Source organism: Pinus tabuliformis, chromosome 8, assembly GCF_031772625.1.
Source record: "Pinus tabuliformis cultivar Carrire ecotype Pingquan chromosome 8, CPIR1, whole genome shotgun sequence".
NCBI classification, from domain to species: Eukaryota; Viridiplantae; Streptophyta; class Pinopsida; order Pinales; family Pinaceae; genus Pinus; species Pinus tabuliformis.
Window position 1 is genome coordinate 8,010,170 of NC_142294.1, and position 17,832 is coordinate 8,028,001.

The following is a 17,832-nucleotide window of genomic DNA, read 5'->3' on the forward strand; positions in this document are numbered from 1 at the left end:
ATGAAAGTAGTGGTTTTCTCTAAGAAAAGAAAACATAACCAATATAAGTTCTATTTTGAAGACAACATTTTGGAAGAAGTTGCGGATTACGAATACCTCGAAATTGACTTCAACAAAAATCTAAGCTGGAATGGTTGTAGAAAGAAAAGAACTTTGGGGGGTTGGAAAGCATTTTATGCTTTTCAAAATAGGTGTAGAGAGACAGAGTTATGGGACTGGAAAACCACTCAAAATCTTTTTGGGCTTCTAGTGATTCCGGTGACTATCTATGGTTGTGAACTATGGGCTAGCAGTACATCCGACATGCAGTGAAGACAAATTGAGAAAATTCAGAAGCATTTGATTATAAACAAATTTAAGATTAAAAGTGCAGTTCCTTATGCTATCTTGTTAAGTGAAACAGGGACTGTTCCTATTGAAGCAATTGCTATGGTGCGAGTCATAAGGTATTTAAAAAAAATCGGGCAAATGGAATACTGTAGATGGCCTAAGGTTGTCTTTAATGATAGATTATGCAAGAGGAAAAAAAATTTGGATGCAACAAAATAACAAATGGTTTAGTAAATGGGGTATTTGCTTGAACGCGTGTCCCATAAACAACAAAGAGATAAAAAGCTTTTGTTATGGAAAAGTTCCACAAGCGTACTTGGGATAAGGAGCTACGAAGAAAGAAAAATTACTATATTGAAGTGTTTAATCCCACTCATAGTCATCAACCAAAAGCATACATAGAGGCCAATATCTCTTGGACAGCCAAAATTCTTATTGCTCAGTTAAGGACTAATTCTCATCAACTCTGTTGTGAAAAAAGACACTGGAAAGTGTGGGAGGAAAGAGTATGCATTTTTTGTTCTTCCGGAAAAGTGGAAACATAAAAACATTTCATTTTAGATTGTGAGCCCTTCAAAGACAACATGGAAAGTTATGCAGATATGCTCGCAACTAGCTCTTGGGATAATCTATTTAGCAAGGGGTTTGTCGAGAAGCTGAGAGAATTTATTTTGAAGCTTCACAGAAAAAAAGCTTAATACATCAAACATATGAAGAAACACTCTGTCCCATAAACTATTTTTAACTCCGTAAACATTAAAATGATCATTCATTCATTCACCCAAAATTTTGCAAAATTACACATATTTACCATCACCCCAATTTAATTTTCAATTTTCATGTTTATGTTTAAATTACAGGCTTCTTCTCACTTACGAGCATACAAGTTTTAAATCGTGAGGGTTCAATCATCAAATCTGCTCACAATGAATCACCGTTTTTTATTTTAAAATTTTTAGAGCCTTCAATGCCAAATTCGTTGAAATAAAATATAAAACAAAGAAATAAACACAGAAAGAGTGGGATGGGGATGGGAGATACATTATGTGACAGATAGCGGCTAACGTACCGGAGTTGACCGGTAGGGACAGTGGGAAACCGTTCACCGGACGATTTTGTCGACACTCTTAATCTGGTAGGCTGCTGTGACTTGCTTTTCACCCGGTCCGAAGGGTTTTGCCACTATATATTCTCAATTTTGATTGAACACTCGTTTCCTGATGAATTTCACTCTCCAGGGAATTCTGGAGACTTTTGAACAATAATGGAAGAAGAAAACAGTAATGCGGACATGGACACCGTCATGGCGGATGGCGATGCCAAGGGTGAAATGGAAACTCAAGATTTAGAGAAAAATGGAAAAAAATTGGCTTCCTCGGGACTTCTTTTTCAGAATTCGAAGCAGAATGAACAAATTAATGTTGAAGGAGCTCAGCCCTCTCTCCGAAACGTGCTTTCGGATCCCATGACGTATGTATCTCTGCCTTACCAAAGTTTTAATTTCATTTATTTATTTATTTATGCATTCTAATTTTTAACTATATTGTTTATAAAAGTGTCAAACTGAAATTCAACTCCAATCAAGTCCCATGCTTGAGAAATACTTGATATCGAGAGGCTGTCACCTAAGATTCTTCAGTCTGACGCATAACATTTTATTTATGAACAAGGAGAGAACTTTTATTAAATTTAACGTGTTACATGCCGCCCCAGCTATACCTATAGGCGTTAAAGACCAAAATCCTCATACAAAGGTTGAATAAATCTTGGAGATCCAACCTTATTCCTTACTGCATTTCTTCTCTGGTTTTGATTTTTGCGTGAATTGAATCAATTATCTTAGCACGAGAAATTCCTTGCTTGACTAGCTTGGCCAATGTTAGTGTTCCCTTTCAGAAATCTTTTTCCCCAGGTGTTTTGCAGCCGAGCATCTTAGGGAGCATCCTTTCTGCTAGCTGATGTTTCTGTGCTACACATCATTAAAAACAGGTACAGAACGAGAAAGGGGGCGGGGTGGGAAGCCCCTGAACCCCTATCAGAGATGGAGGTGGGACGGAGAGGAGGAAGATGATGGAAATGCCCTTGTAGGATCATTGACCACAGAGAATCCAGGTTTGAGAGGCCCGGATGTGAAGCCCTATGAGAAAGTCCGCAATGATCCGCCGAGACTCTCCTGACACTTGAGGCTGCTGGAATGAGCCTGGTGATTGTTATCACTCCCAACTCCTTCGAAAATTTCCCAAGGGAGCTTAAATGACCACTTGAGAAATAAACCCATCACCAGGACTCCTTTGTCCTTGTCAGTAGTACTTGCTAGTTTTAGGGGGGTATCTATAAGACTTTTTGGCTGGCCTCAGTTGAAAAATCTGCAACTAGGTGCTAAACAATGAAGAAAAATCACAGATCTGTAATCAATTAGAGATTTCAGATCAGTGAATGGAAGATAGTTGAAAATGGTTCGTCAGCAGCGCCAAAGTCAGTTGGCTATGGAGAAAAGTGGGGAGAAGAAAGTTAGCAAAGTAACACGATATCAAGTCCTGCTAATTAAAAGCCCTAAAAGCTAAGATCATAAGCGAACAGAGTCAATATGGAATTTCCAACAGCAAAATAACTTAATCATTACACAAACTTGCTTTCATTAATCACAAATCAAAGATGCCATTATATAATTTTTGTTAGTTTTTGGTAGCACCGGACTGGTGTTCTAGTCTCTATGGTGTCTAAGAGGCTAAGGAACACAGGGGGATGATTATCTCCAAGATCCATAAATTATTTCTAAGAAAATGCCTTAATTAGATTAATTAGCCAATTATTAAATATTTTCCCAAGTCTAACTTAGAAAAACTGTTTAATTGAATCAGATTAATTGAGGTATTTCGATTTTGCTCTAGAGACTTCCGGAAAAGTCACTTGATGGAGTCAAGATGATCTTAGACATCGATTGAGATTAGATCATGGCCATTGGTTGCTCAACGGGAGATTACAAGAGCAAGTCGATGGGGCTTTGGAGATCACGCAGAGATAGCGAATTGTAGTGATAGCAAGGGTGCAGAGGGAGACACCAGCAGCGGGGTTTCAATAGAGAGATTAGGAAGAGAATTTCTGGAGAAATTCTCCACAAAGATTCTAGCATTCCAGTGAGAGAAAGGGAGGCTGAATTATTCTGCAGTGAGGCCGTACTAGGCAGTGTGAATTAGCCAATGCACAGAGCTTGGCAACAAATCAATTTCTAGTTGTTGGAGATAGGTACTGGAGGAGGTGTGAGTTGCTCAATAGATTTGTAGAAGGCAAGGATCATTGTCAGAGCTGATTTCCAGAGGCAATGTGAGTTCGAAATATGGTCGTACGCATTTCCAGTTCAGCCAGTGCGTGTAGCAGGCAAGAGTGTGAATTGCATTGAGGAGGCCGAGTTAATTTTACAAAGGGAAACTTGGGTTTCCATATTGATTTTGCCAATGGAGATATTATATGCCAGAGCTTTCCCAGTAAGAGGCAAGCTGATTGTATTTCTCTATTTTGTTGAAGGTTTATTAATAATATAAACCTTCATTTGTAGAACTGGTTTTCCCCACATTGGGGTTTTTCCAGGGACAATTTGTCCAAAAAATACCGGTGTCAATTATTTTGTGTGTGTGCTTTATTTCCCAGTTCCTGTATTTATTTGTGAAGATTGCAATAGTGAGTTAATCGTTATTTGTCGTAATTAAAATTCTGGAGACAAATAATCTCTAGTAGATAGAAGATTAAATTTCTAGTCATTGCAATTAAGGAAATTTCACAATTTTGGTACAAATCAAGACAAGTTTGATCCAAGGAATGAGAGGGGATGTGTTATATCACAAACTCACACTTCTTGAGATAAAGTCTAAAACATCAAGTGCAATCTAGGTGAAACTCAAGTGGGGGCCTTCGTCACCTCACCAACCCTTGTCTCACTTTAGGCCGACACTCCTCCAACTCAAGGGGGATTCACTAGGTTAAGATTGGTAGGATTTAAGGCAATGAAGTTCAACATGATATAAAGAGGTAATCCACACAATATGGTTTTGAAAGAGTTTTAGAATATGAAGAGTGATTGGAGGATAGGAGACTAGTGCCTTATAATTGGACATATGGGGTCATCAGGTCTCCCTTGAGAAGGTAAAGAATGAGTACAGGGTGATGACTAAGGTTGTCCACTACTAACCTTATAAGATCCTTCTATAGGGTGATGACTAGGGTTTCCCACTACTAACCCTAGAAGGTCCTCATATGACTTTTACAAGCTCCAAGACAACTTCAAGGGAAGTTTCTCCAGTAGAATTCTTTCTAGGGTTTACGGAATAGGATCTATCCAAAAATAATATGAAGAGAATGTACCCTCACCAAAAATAATAGGGTTTCCCAGTTGCTACTAGCTTTGTCGGGTTGTGCTTGTCACAACAAATCCTGTGTCCAGTGACTCCAGTTGGACATTGCATCTTGCAGCTACTCGATCATGCCTAGTGTGGCACCCTGCACTCGACACGATCCTTCACACCGGTATGTGGCATTGCTTCCACAACCTAATCTTGACGACCATCTCATGTAGCCTTGTCAGTGGTCTTGCTCATGGTCTTGGCTTAATAGCTCTACAACTTGTGCCCTACTGCACTCACACGTCCGACTGCTTTCTCCTGCAGTGTGTGTGGCCCTGTCAGTCCTCACTGTATTTGCACCACAACTTCCTGTTGCAGCCAAGGAAATATGCATTAACTGGAACCTATAGCTTGGCCCCAATAGAAGAATTTGGCCCTAGGAATTTTAATACACTGGAAATCAACCTCTGAAGAAATTCGGCTTGGAGAATTTCGACCCACCTATTCACCAGCAACTTGGCCTTGCATCTTCCCCTCGCACAACCTCTGGTGTTACAGGAAATTCAACCCTGGCAAATCGACCTCTCCAATAAATTGACCTCCTTCTTGCTTCAACAATTCAACCTTGTAATTTGTAGCAATTCGGCCGTGGGGAAACATTCTCGAATCCACTTGCACTCTTCTTTTTTTCTATTACAGCTTGGCTGAGGCTTGTTAACACTCACTACCTGGCTGTTCACAATACCCATGCACTAGCAAACTTGTTGGAGTCACATGTGCCCAACGACTGCTGCTCAAGTGCTGCTCTTGCTTTTGATCTCTTGCTTACATTCACAGCTGGCTTGAGTTGTAGCCTTTGCAAACTTCACACCCTATCCCATTCTCAATAATTACTCTATTTACTGGCTTCTTCTCCATGCCACACTAGACCTATTGGTCCTAGCCTTCATGGCCCATACAAGTAGTCTGCCATACTTAGCCAAATCTTTTGGCATGTGTGTTCTAAACATCGCTGCTACCTGCAACAGTTCCTACAACTCCCTCTTAGAAATGTTACTTGTGCAAATCTCAGATCCAACTGCCCTTCTTAGAAACCATGCCCTAATACCATGTTAGAATTATGGGGACTATACTCAGTGTACATAAACACACACTAGATTTAGTAACAATCTCAAATTAACTATAACCCAACTAATTAATTGAAACACACCGATGTGCCTAACCTTGACATAGTGGAAACCTCAAAACTAGCAATTAGATCATGCACAATAACACATTATGCAAAAGTCTTTTTTTGCCAAAGGGAAAACAACCTTAACTTTAAAACTAGCAATTAGATCATGCATAGTAATTGCATTAAGTAAAAGCAGCCTCTCGGCTTATGTGCATAAGAAAAAACTAAAAAATCAACAAAAACCTGCGAAGTTAAGTTTGATCTGCGAAGTTAAGTTTGATAGTAATCACTTAACTTCTCTTTCTTGCCTTTCTTTTTCTAGAACTATTGCCATGCCCCTAAGTTGGGGTCGACTAGAACCATTGCCAAATCGCTCCTAGTTAACTTCGGTGGGAGTTCTTTGTTTGAATTTGAACTTCTCGAAACATGAACTCTCTTTGTGTGCACTTTTTTTGTTGTTCTGTTTCATGTATCACTTCTGCTTGTGTACCATTTTGCTTGTGGGTTGCATTGCCATTATGGACTGGAGCATCCCCTTTTTCTTGGTTTGGAAGGTTCTCTGTGATTTCTTCTTCTTCTTCCTCCGTGAGGTAGGGATTAAAACGCTGCCATCCTTTTGTTTTGCGGGCCTGCCCCTTTTTCTTTTTTGGGTTCTTTTTTGCCTAAGGGCATGTGTTCTGCAAGTGTCTTGTTTGGTAACATGATCGACATTTGAATGTCGTATTTTCATAATCCAAAAGTTGGGTCCATTGGAAGTTTTTATGTTTTATCTGAATGTGGTCAGGTGGACCTTTACTTAGGTCTATTTCTACACAGATTCTGGCGAAGTTAAATAACCCTTTCTCCATTCTCTTAAGGTCCATCTTTTTGAATGACCCCAGGGTGTTCCCAATTTCCTCAAGAACCTTGTGATGCCAGAAAGGAAGGGGAAGATTTGGTAGCCTCACCCATACTGGCATTGTTGAGACCACCATTGTTGTGGCATCAAAATCTGGGAACCAAGGGGTAATGAAGAGCCTTGCATTTCCCCAAAACCAAGGCCCTTCTTTCAATGCTCTCTCCACATCTTTCTGGGTATCAAATTGAACAATGAAGAAACCTTTTGAGCAAAGGTATATGTCGCAGTTTTTGGTCCAGGTTATAAAAACCCACTAATGCAAAGCATTAGATCTGGGCTAAAGGCCATTGAATCTGCAAATCATTACCATGGATTGAAAAACATAAAAAAATTGATTTACCTTTGTTAGGTTTACCTCCATGGCAGGCGCTTGTTGCTGTTATTCAACAATGTATGGTCCAGGATTGTATTATTGCAGATCTGAATGATTAGAGCCTTTGCCTCATGCAACATCCTTGTAGGAAACAAAACCTCTTTGGCTCCTAGCTCTCGAAGCACCCCCTCGTAGCCTTAGATTCAATCTAATGGTGGAATTCCTTATGATGTTGTAACCCTGCAGCGAAAAATGATCGTGTAGCTGCTTCACTTCATGAAGGAGATGTTGTATATCTATAGGATATCTCAACCGATTCTCTATCTGTTGCTCGAGGTTCACCACATAATCTAGATCTGAAACCCAAAAAAGGGAGGACTTCCCATTAAGGGTTCTAATGAAGATCTGAAAGTCCTCCCCTTGTTTCAATTCTTCAAATTCTTCTCCTAGCCTAGATCAGTTAGTACAAAGGGCTTTTTCTTGTAGATCTCTGTCATTTGAATAACTACGCAGGTTGTGTAAACCTAGAACGGGCCTTATAGCCCAAGAAGACTGAAGAAAGGAACCAATGTTGGCCAAATCTAAATTGACTTTAGACATTGACTCAAAAAACACGTTTGATAGTTCAGGAGATGGTATCTCACTCACAACAAACCTGCAATATTACTCATGCAGATCTCTTGCTTTCTTGAGAGAATCGCTCTCTCAATGTTTTGTGCTCCTCCACGTCTCCGTGCCCCGCTCAGCCCTCTCAGCCCTGCTCGAACCAACTTGGCCCTCTTGCCAGGCCAAGTTCCACATGCCCTCTTTGCCCTCAAGGTCTGAGGCCTACTCAACCTTCTCCATGAGATGTTCTCTTGTGAAGCCATTTTCTATAGGCCCTCTCAGTCGTCAAGGGGTTTGAGGCCTACTCAGCCTTCTCCTCTTGTAAGAATTGCTCTCTCACTAACCATGCGAATGGATCACTCACCCTTGTACTTATACTTTTCCAAAGGGTGTAATATCACAAGTCATCATAATACCATGGGTAATATCATTGGTCATTAGAAATGCCATGGGTCATCAGAATACCATGGGTCATCACTTGGACCACTTGCCCCACACGTGAGAATACTCTCGATGCTACCTAAAACATCAACATAGTGTAACACCATTATAATATCTTCTAAGCAGTTCATGAGTAAGTGTTAATATACTAATAAGGTTGGGCTTATTGCCATCCCTCAAAATGACTTCATGCCTTGAAAGGGCATCCACTGGGAGACTATGAAGAAATCAATCAAATATCGACTTTGGATTTCCTCTACAGCCAGAAGATGTAAGATTGGCCGCTGCAATGAACTTCAAAAACCATTTAAGGAACTGCTGGGCACCACCAAATTCAAACCACGTGATCAAATTCGAACTTAGGTAAACTACGAATTACAACCTTGACTGCATACATGTACATTAAATCCATAACTCTAGGCACTATTTTGTGAAACTACATCTTTGTAATGAGTTACTTAGAGCACGTTCTCCATTGATCATATGACTCCCCTCTCCATGTATGATAAATTTATTAATGTAGATGCATCCAAATCAAAGATAATGATATCGAAAACCATATTCCTTCATAGTGAGAAATGGATGAAAATGATGATGTCGACTTGTCGAATGCATCTAGGGCACAACATTACTGGAAGAAGGGCTTGGAGATGAGAGAGTTCGTGAGGGTTTCTTCAACCTAGAAAATGGTGCAGAGGAGAAACACATCTATAGAGAGTACTGAGTAGACAAATGTTACGAAGAGGGAAGGTGCAATGGGTAGTGATTGACACAAAACCATAGGCACGGGAAAGATGTTGACAGGCCTGGTGCTATTAGAAATGATAGATTTGAGTGGCTCAGAATGGCAGAGTTCAGAGTAATAGAGGCATTTCTCAATGGGAATGAAAATCATGAAATTAGAACCCGCTCTGATACCATTGTTAGACTACCAATGTAAAAGATAAGCATGAAGGTCTCTTGGACTCTAGATGACTATTCGCATTAGACTCCATATTCCCCCAAGTGAATAATACAAATTAACACAACCCTTACGGATTAGGTTTCCAACAAAAAGGTCTCATAAGGGTTCCTCTTCCTTAATAAAATCAACAAGTACATTCTCCAAGTGTTCTCCAAGGTGGGCAAGTGGGCTTTCAAGGTGCATGTTCAACCTTCTAAGGCTCTTCAAGGGTGTGCCTCCTCCATGAGTTAAGCAAGTAATGTTTCCTAGTTCTCCATGAGTGGTGTTGTCGCGCGGATTGACACGACAACGCTCAGACTGGGGGCTGTCACTCTGATCCCCGATCCCTCCGTTTAAGCCCGTCTCCCGCGGCTAAGGGGGGTAGTCCCTGTGAGATAATGAGACCAACTGTCGACCAGTTGGTTGGGAGACATGAGACACGATATGAAAAACACCAGATAGATTTGATTAACTTAGCAGACCAGTGCCTTAAGAGATTGTGGTTAAAACGATTACTTGTTAGATGATATAGAAACATGAACTGTGAACAGCAATCATTTGTCATCAGCTAAATCACAATGCTCTTGAAATGACCAAAACGATATCTAGCAACTGAAAAAATTTGAAAAGATGAAAGCCTTAAACCACCACGAGTCATAAATCATTAACCAGATATCGATTTCGCATCTCGACTAGAAAATTTTAGATCTCAGCATGAAAGATGATAAATCCCGAAAATGACTGGATCTGACGAAGAAAATTTTCCACAAAAAATTTTATACTTTTTCAATTTTTTTTTTTTTTTTATTTATTTATTTATTTTTTTTTTTTTTTTATAAAAATAAAAATCTAAAAAGGGAAAAAATCTAGAAAAAACTAAAATCTAAAAATTATAAAAAATCTAAAATAAAAATTAAACAAAAGATTAAAAACTAAATAAATTTTTTTTATACTTTTTCCTTTCCCTTTCTAAAACCAAACTAAAACAAAAATCAAAAGTCTAATTAAAATCTAATTCAAATTTATGCTAAAACCTGACTATATTAAAACTAAATGTAAAGGCTAATTTTTTTATTTTTATTTTTATTTTTATAAATGAATCTTTTTACATTTTATTAAAAACCCTAATAAAATAAATAAAATCAATCTAAAACAAAAACTAAACGTATTCAAAAAAAATAAATTGAAACCTACCTGAAACGCATCGAATGGAAATTACCCTACGTAAAATCTACGCTAACACAATACGCATTTATATGACCACAAGGGAAATCGATTTTACCTGCTACTTGGACGCAAACCGCAAAACGACTCTCTCGGCCACCGGAGGAAGGAAAACTCAGCATCGAAGCTTAGAAAAAAATTTACAGTCGACGGCAGAAGGATATTTTACCTGGCCCATAGCAGCAAAACGATTTTTTTTTGAGCCGCAGATTACCTGTTGCCAGCGTGAATGAAGCTCGCTGCGTGATGACCCTGGTGATTTCGATCCACTTCCACGCACAACGCAGCAAAGGCAGAGTTTAACATAAATCGTTTTGATACTCTGCGGTTTTTCAGTTCTGAAGAATTGCTGTTGAATGACTTCCACTGTCACACGATACCTCTCAGCAAATTCAGATTGTCGTTATACTGTGTATGCATAAGATCAAAGCATAATCCGCGCGGAAAGGTTTCGGTGACTTATTTAAATTTGAAGACAGAGCTACGCTGTACTGAACCCCTGAGCCGTCGTGTCAAATTGCATTTGAATTTTTTTTTTATAAAGCTACGCAAATATGCACGATGATCCCAGAACATTAAATCTGATAAAACCTGAGAATCCTTCACGCTGGCGTAGTGATCTGAGACTTAAATCATTTTCCACGTTTACCCTGACGGCGGACAGAGAGGGAAAATCTTGAATGTTTGCAGGTGCTTACGGCAGCTCTTCAACGGAACTGTGATCTCCAGCCCTTGACGGCAGAATGAGCAGGGTATGGGCAGTGGTGGCTTGAAATCATTTGCGTCTCAAGACCCAGCAACCAAAGAATACATCACGTTGAAATCTGCTGGTTATGCACAATGTGTCGGCGTGTCAACTTCGATGGCGATCCTGCAATTGCAAAAAAAAAAAAAAGGACAAAACCCCAATGAAAACTAAAAATTTTTTTTTTGAAACCCTAGATCCAAAAAAAATTTGAAACCCTAGATCAGAAAAATTTGAAATCCTAAGACAGCTGATTAATTTACAAATTTAGCCCCTTAACAGGCAGATTCATCAATAAGCACAGAAATATTTAAAAAAGCAGAAATTTCAGACTGTCACTGTGAAGAACTTCAGAAAATCTCTCATGCAAATTAGAAAAATAAACCGAATGATAGACCCAGGATCAAATCCAACTGGGCTCAGCAAAAAATGCTTGCGGGAGTTGGCTGGTTCAGCCGAGAACTTCCCCGAACGCCCACAAAATTCCTTCAGAAAATGTTTTCTGCACAGCTCAAAGCAACCGTCAACAAAGAGGGCAAAAATGCTGCTAGATCTCAAACAGTAATGGAGATACCTGCCATTACTTCAGAAACCCTAACAGCACCCAAACCCCAGCAAGTGAACAAGATACCTGTGCTCACAATACTCTACAAAAAGCTATTATTAATGGCTGAAAATAACATATGCAGAAAATGAAATGATCTCACAGCATTCCAAGAGAGTAACACCAGCAAGATATGGACCCCAAAGTCTTCCTTTATTAACCAGAAACAGATTTACAAGAGAGCTTCTTCAGTATCTGACTCACAGATCCAATGATTTGAAATGACCACCTAAGACCCTATATAAAGGAAATGATCCCAACGGCTAGTTCGAATGATCCATGTAGAAATGATCTCGACCGTTGATGAGGATCAAGACATCTCTTGATCTCATCCGTCGATTTATTCACTTAAAATATTATTATTTTATTTTATTTTTAAAATTTTAAATTTTTTTAATTTTTTATTATTATTATTATTATTATTTTTTTTAATTTTTTATTATTTTTTATTTATTTCATTTTTTAAATTTAAAATTTAAAATTTTTTATTATTTATTATTTTATTTTATTTTTTTAAATGGATCATCGAACTAAGCCTTTGGAAACATTACCTAGGACCTAGGACTTAGGACTCACGAGGGGATTTAAAACATTTTCAACCCTCAAGACACATTTCATGATGACTTTTTACAATTTACATCTCAAAGGGACAAACCCACTTAATACAGACCCTCGCAAAACACCCAGTTCTGCGACACAACTATAATCTAGCAGATCAACACACTAGGATTCTCCTAAAGTTCTAATGACAAAATCCATCCCGGCTTTGGGGTCAGGTTTGAAGGAAAACTCTGCCGATCCATGGATCGGTGAGACGAAAAACCTTTCGGGACGTAGATTACCACTAGAAAGTTAGGTCCACCTAGGCAATACACATACACGACTCATATCTGCTAAGATTATTTACAATTAATACATGCAGACTGGGTTTACAATTAGATTGATCAAGCTGCTGATGACTGCTGGATGGAACGGACACGCTGATCAGGTGCTGCCCCTTTCTTGCAAAGAAAAAAGGGGGTGTACTGCATGGGTAGTTGACCGGTAGAGGTCAACAAGTGGCACGTGGACCTCCAAAGCACAATGTGTAACATTTAAGGATCCCTCAAAGGAAAAGTGTGGGGCTCCAAAGTTGACTGTCCAACTTCAAAAGGATCATCCCTCCCCCCACCACCAAAGTGCTTATTTCTTCCACAAAACATAAAAAAATTCGTCCCCAAAGTGCTTCATAAGGTTCGTCCTTGAGCCAAATCAAATTGTAGCTGGGCCCAATAATTGTCCTCACCAATATAATGCTAGGGGTAAAATTATCTAAATGGCATGTTTTTGAGTGCCAAGCAAAATGCTATTTGATCTAGCTTCTATTTGGTAAGAGGAATTTGATAGTGAAAGGAATAACTATAAAGTAAATTTTCAATGGTTATGGTTGTACGAATGAAAATGGCACTTTCCTTTTCTTTTGTATTTTTGTTTTGTAAATGTAAAATTTCCATGGAATAGGCTTGGGATGGTCCTATGGATAACTTAAGAGGGTGTTAATAATAAATGGGAAAATGGTGTGCAATCTAATGCCCAAATTAGTCATAACGAAAATGGGACACATGAATATCCCAAAATTAGCTTCATGAAATGTGAAATTTGTTCCAAGAATTCCAAGCTTGGGAATGGCCTTGGTTCAATTAAGGAGGTTTAAATATTAAAAAGGAATTTGTGTAAAGTAATTTCCAAAATGCAAGTGGAACAAATGAAGGAGAGTGCATTTGAATTTCTCTAAAGGTATTTTCATGTGAAATGATAATTTTTTTCTTTTAAATCAATTTATTTGATTTTAGTTTGGGGACAAGTTTGGCTTTCTCCCCTCAATTTGTGGAATTCCATAATTCCCCTAAAATAGGGGAAATCATGATTTTCCTCCATGTTATCGACCAAATTAGTAGTGTTGCTAAGGTTTGGCAAGATGCTAGGGCAACACCACAAAGGGCAAGTGCCCACTGTCACCTCGTGTTGAAAAATAAGAGTGCACAAATGACTAGCACTATTTTTGAACTTACGTAATTACTTGTGATTATGTTTATAGTCTTTTTTACAATTATCATCAAGCAATTATACTTCAACTAATAGCAATGAAAGGAAAGCAAAGATCACAATGCACAATAACAAGAGACGAGGTTTATCCTGGGAAAACCCACTAGGGGTAAAAACCCAACAAACAATCCTTTCCTTAGTGAGATCCTTCAACATGACATTAAGGTCATGAACTGACCAGTATAACCAACCTCCAAGTGCCAAGTCAAGCCTCCAAGTTCCAAGACAAAATATGCATCAATTTGGTCCACAAAAGATCTGTATTGAGGTCTATCACAAGGCACAATTTGCTCTCTGCCTTAGACCATTACATCTGTCACAGGCTCACATTCCACAAAGATAATTTGGGTTTCCTCAAAGAGACTTTGCATCACAAAGAGATCTGCCTCAGACCTTCGCCTTCCATAGAGATATATAGCCTCAGATAGACCTCGCATTTCAGAGATATATGAGCTGATCCGAAGTGCCATTTTGGGAGGATACGTATGGGCTATTTATAGCCTTCTAGTCATGCGAATGGGTGCCACATGAAGCTGAGCCGACCTTACACTTGGAGAGCCGACTTGGCAATTTGGAGGACACATAAATAGACTATAAAAATCAATTTTATTCTTTTGCAAAGGCCATGACTAACGAGCCTTTCATGACTTTTCTTTTGACAAATAAAAAGCATGAAAAACATGCTTGACAACAAATAAAAAGCATGAAAAACACGCTTGACAAATAAATAGATTTTCTTTTTGAGCTTTTACATGGAGATATATTGTAACAGTACATCAATGATGAGTATGAAGACCGACCATAACTACACATTTCAACACCTCGGTACTTGTCCCCACTCTTTAGGCCTATTCCTACAAAGCCACGAGAGGCTTCCCTACAATCACAAAATTCTCTATCACAGATTCACAAGGTTAATAGACTAGGGCCTTGTAATTCCTCTTGGGTGATGGTTTCTAGGAGTTAGTTTATGAAACTTGGTAATTTGAAAATGATTTCTAATTGTAGAAAAATGCAGACCAACAAGGAAAAACACTCAAACTAAGAATAAATATACCCTGAAACTCGACAAAGGTTGAGTGTGAAGAACCTTGTTACCCACCAAAAGTGGGTAACCCGACAGGAGAAAACTTTTCCCCTACTTTGGACAACCAGCCAGCTAACAACCCTATATTTGCTCAATATATGATGATATGCCACATTTCTTTGCCATTTGCACTGGTCAAACACCTCTTACCATCTGACATTCCTTTTGAAGGAAGGTGGGTCACCATTTGGTAGGTACTTTAACTATTTTGCAATCAAGTGCTTTCACTTACTGTTTTGGGCATTTTAACATGGATAAAGGGGTGATTTAGATGATTGATGATCTTGACTGCAAACTTGTTCTTTCACCTTACCAGGGGGTTTAGTCTTTTGGCCCTAGTCCAGTGGGACCTCCTATTAGGCCTTTGGGTTATAGGAGGGGCATTACTTGGGAAACTTGGACTGACATAACATGTTCATAACCTTTCCATACTTACCACTCTTTACCATCCCTTGGATTTCACACCCACCCTTTGGGTTTGCTGTCATTGGTTCATTGGGATGGGCACCCTCATATCGACATCCTTGAGTCAGCGCCGGAAAACTTTTCCCTGGAGGTTGATGCAACTAAAACAAACTTAAAAGCATAAGATGTTGTAAAATTCCCACTTGGAAAAAACTTAATTTTTCATAATAAATTTCTGAGTCTGAGTTGTTCAGTGACGCATTTTGTCAAACAGTTTAACTGCGCACTGCTGTAGGTGTCTTCTCATAATTTCAACTTCAGAAAATACACATAGAGAACAAGATGCATTCCAAATAGGGCCCTCAATGCATTCGACTGATATGTTTAATTACTCGGAAAAGTACATGAAGCTGATATTTTAATTTTTTATCATTAAAAAAAGACAAACTAGAATAGTCCTATTACACTTACTGTACCAATACACCGAAAATTATATCAGATAGAGGAAGCTGGAAGTTTCATTCCAATGAGATGGCCTTCAATCTATCAGCTCTCTTCAAAGAATACAATCATACATAACAGTCCCCTTTATTGGTCATGCCCGACAGTATTTTTCCCTCATTAATGCGGCCCAGTCATAGAGGAAAATGTATCACAGCTACAACATATAATCAACTAAGATGAATGCACTGATATCTGGCTCGAATCAGCTTGTAAACCTCATCTTTTCCAGCAAGGATGCCCAATATTCAGACCCAAAACTCCTACTAGCTTGATGCACAGTACCATGGTCCCAAAAATAATCACGTTCAATAGAAACAGAGGTGAAATCGTTCTAAGATTCACTGATGGAAATCGACCCAGCTATGGTAGCAGAAGCTTGACTCTATAAATACCAATCTTGGCCCAGAAAAGGAAGAAAGTATCTCAACCTCCTAGAAAAGGAAACTCGTACCTCCTAGCTCAGGACTCGTCTTAGATTCCCTCTTTGTGTTCAGTCTCTTCTTTGAAGGGATTCGATCAGCAGAATAGGTAAGGAGCTCATTCTACTCCAGCAAGGAAGATGGTTTCAAACTGAACTTGGCTCTTTGGCTCCCATAGATTTATCTTCAACCTGAAAGATGTTCAAGGAAAAACAATAAATCAGAGATTCAATTGATAACACCTCTTCTAGCTCAAATCTCTAGAATTTTTTTCCCCCATTGAAGCTCAGTGGTGAAATCCGAGTGATTTCACTGTCAAATCCAAACTAAGGTGTTTAGTTTCAACTTTCAACACTAAAGTCTGCTATGGCAGCTAGGGTTCCAAAACCCTAAGCTTCTCCTTCAAACTCTCTCCAAGAGCTCTTTCCCCAAAAACTCAAATGCACGAATGAATGAGGAGAGACCCCCTCATTTCCCTTTTTATAACTCACTTACCTTTTCCCTCCAATTAAATATTTAAAAGCACTTTTCCTTTCTTTATTTAATAAAGTGACTTTTATAAACTAATTAAAGTCACTTTTAATGCCGGAAAATGCTTAATTTGCCTCTGTGGTCACACTAGCCACCCAAAGCCCCTTTTTATCATTCTGCCCTGTAGATCTTTTCGCCCTGATTCCAACGAGCTATTACACTAAGGTGTTTCTCCAAGTAATCAGCCCAAAACAACACCTTAAGCATAATTAATTAAAATATGTCTGTTAATAATGCCATTTTATGGAAATCGTCGAAATGCAACAAAACCAAGAGCAAACCGTGTGGAATTGATCCCGATGATGAAATATGGTAAGCGATCCCAATCAGACCCTTAAAACTCCTCTAAAACCTTCCAGGTCCACCAATGGAGTAATCCTGCTCCTATGACTAAGATGACACAAGCTCTGGAATACCCTCCTAACCACCTCGTTAGATAATCCAAAATTTGGGACATCACAGATGACCACAATAAAAGAAAAAGAAAAGTTAAAGTGCAAAAAAAGGCCGGGACAATAATTAGTGCGTGTGCAAAAATGTTAATGTTTGTAGCTTAGATAGGTATTTCCATGAGGGTGTCTACTCATGGAAATCATCATTAAAGGTTGTTGAGAAACTAAGTTAAAGAAATCTAACACCTAATTTCTCTTCTTGATAATCACTTGTGAATATTAGATGTCTTCTTTATTACTTCTTATATCTTTTTCGTCAAGCAAATGTGCAAATGTTCAATCTTTCAGGAAAATATAGAGATCACAAAGAGACAAGAGACACCAAAATTAAGCTGCTAGCCAGGGAAAAACCCACAAGGGAAAAACCCAACAATCCTTCTCTTATAGAATCAGATAAAAATTGAGATATCCAAGACCAAAACCAAGATGCCAAGTCCAACCCTCCTCCAAAAAGTCAAAGTCAACGCTGGTCAATCTGCTCCAATTTTGGTCGAAGTTCTGAAATTCGGATCTGCAACAAGGGGGCTGAAATTTGATCACCTCAAAAATTTCAATCTTCCACAGAAAAATCAGACTTCTCACATGTGCAAACAACAATCAAAGATTTAGTCAATGAGGGGATATTCTTCTTTGTTTTGACTTCGTCATCTCTCTCTTTTGATCGAACTTTCTCTTTTTCTTTGCTAGGTTTAGATATGCTTCTTGTTGTGTGGTAAATGTGTGTCCCAAGAAGG

At 38.8% G+C, this 17,832-nt stretch overlaps 1 protein-coding gene across 7 annotated transcripts in view; it reads left to right on the plus strand.

Annotated features, from left to right (window-relative positions):
* The first annotated feature begins 1,339 nt into the window (after positions 1-1,339).
* LOC149233906 (uncharacterized) overlaps positions 1,340-17,832 on the plus strand; it is a 426,611-nt gene continuing 410,118 nt past the window's right edge. For 4 of the 7 annotated variants that reach the window (XM_089371666.1, XM_089371669.1, XM_089371670.1 and 1 more), the window contains exon 1: positions 1,482-1,800. In XM_089371666.1, coding sequence (XP_089227792.1) covers positions 1,595-1,800 — 206 coding nt within the window. In that variant the 5' untranslated portion in view covers positions 1,482-1,594. The other 3 variants (XM_089371668.1, XM_089371671.1, XM_089371667.1) reach the window with 2 other exon arrangements.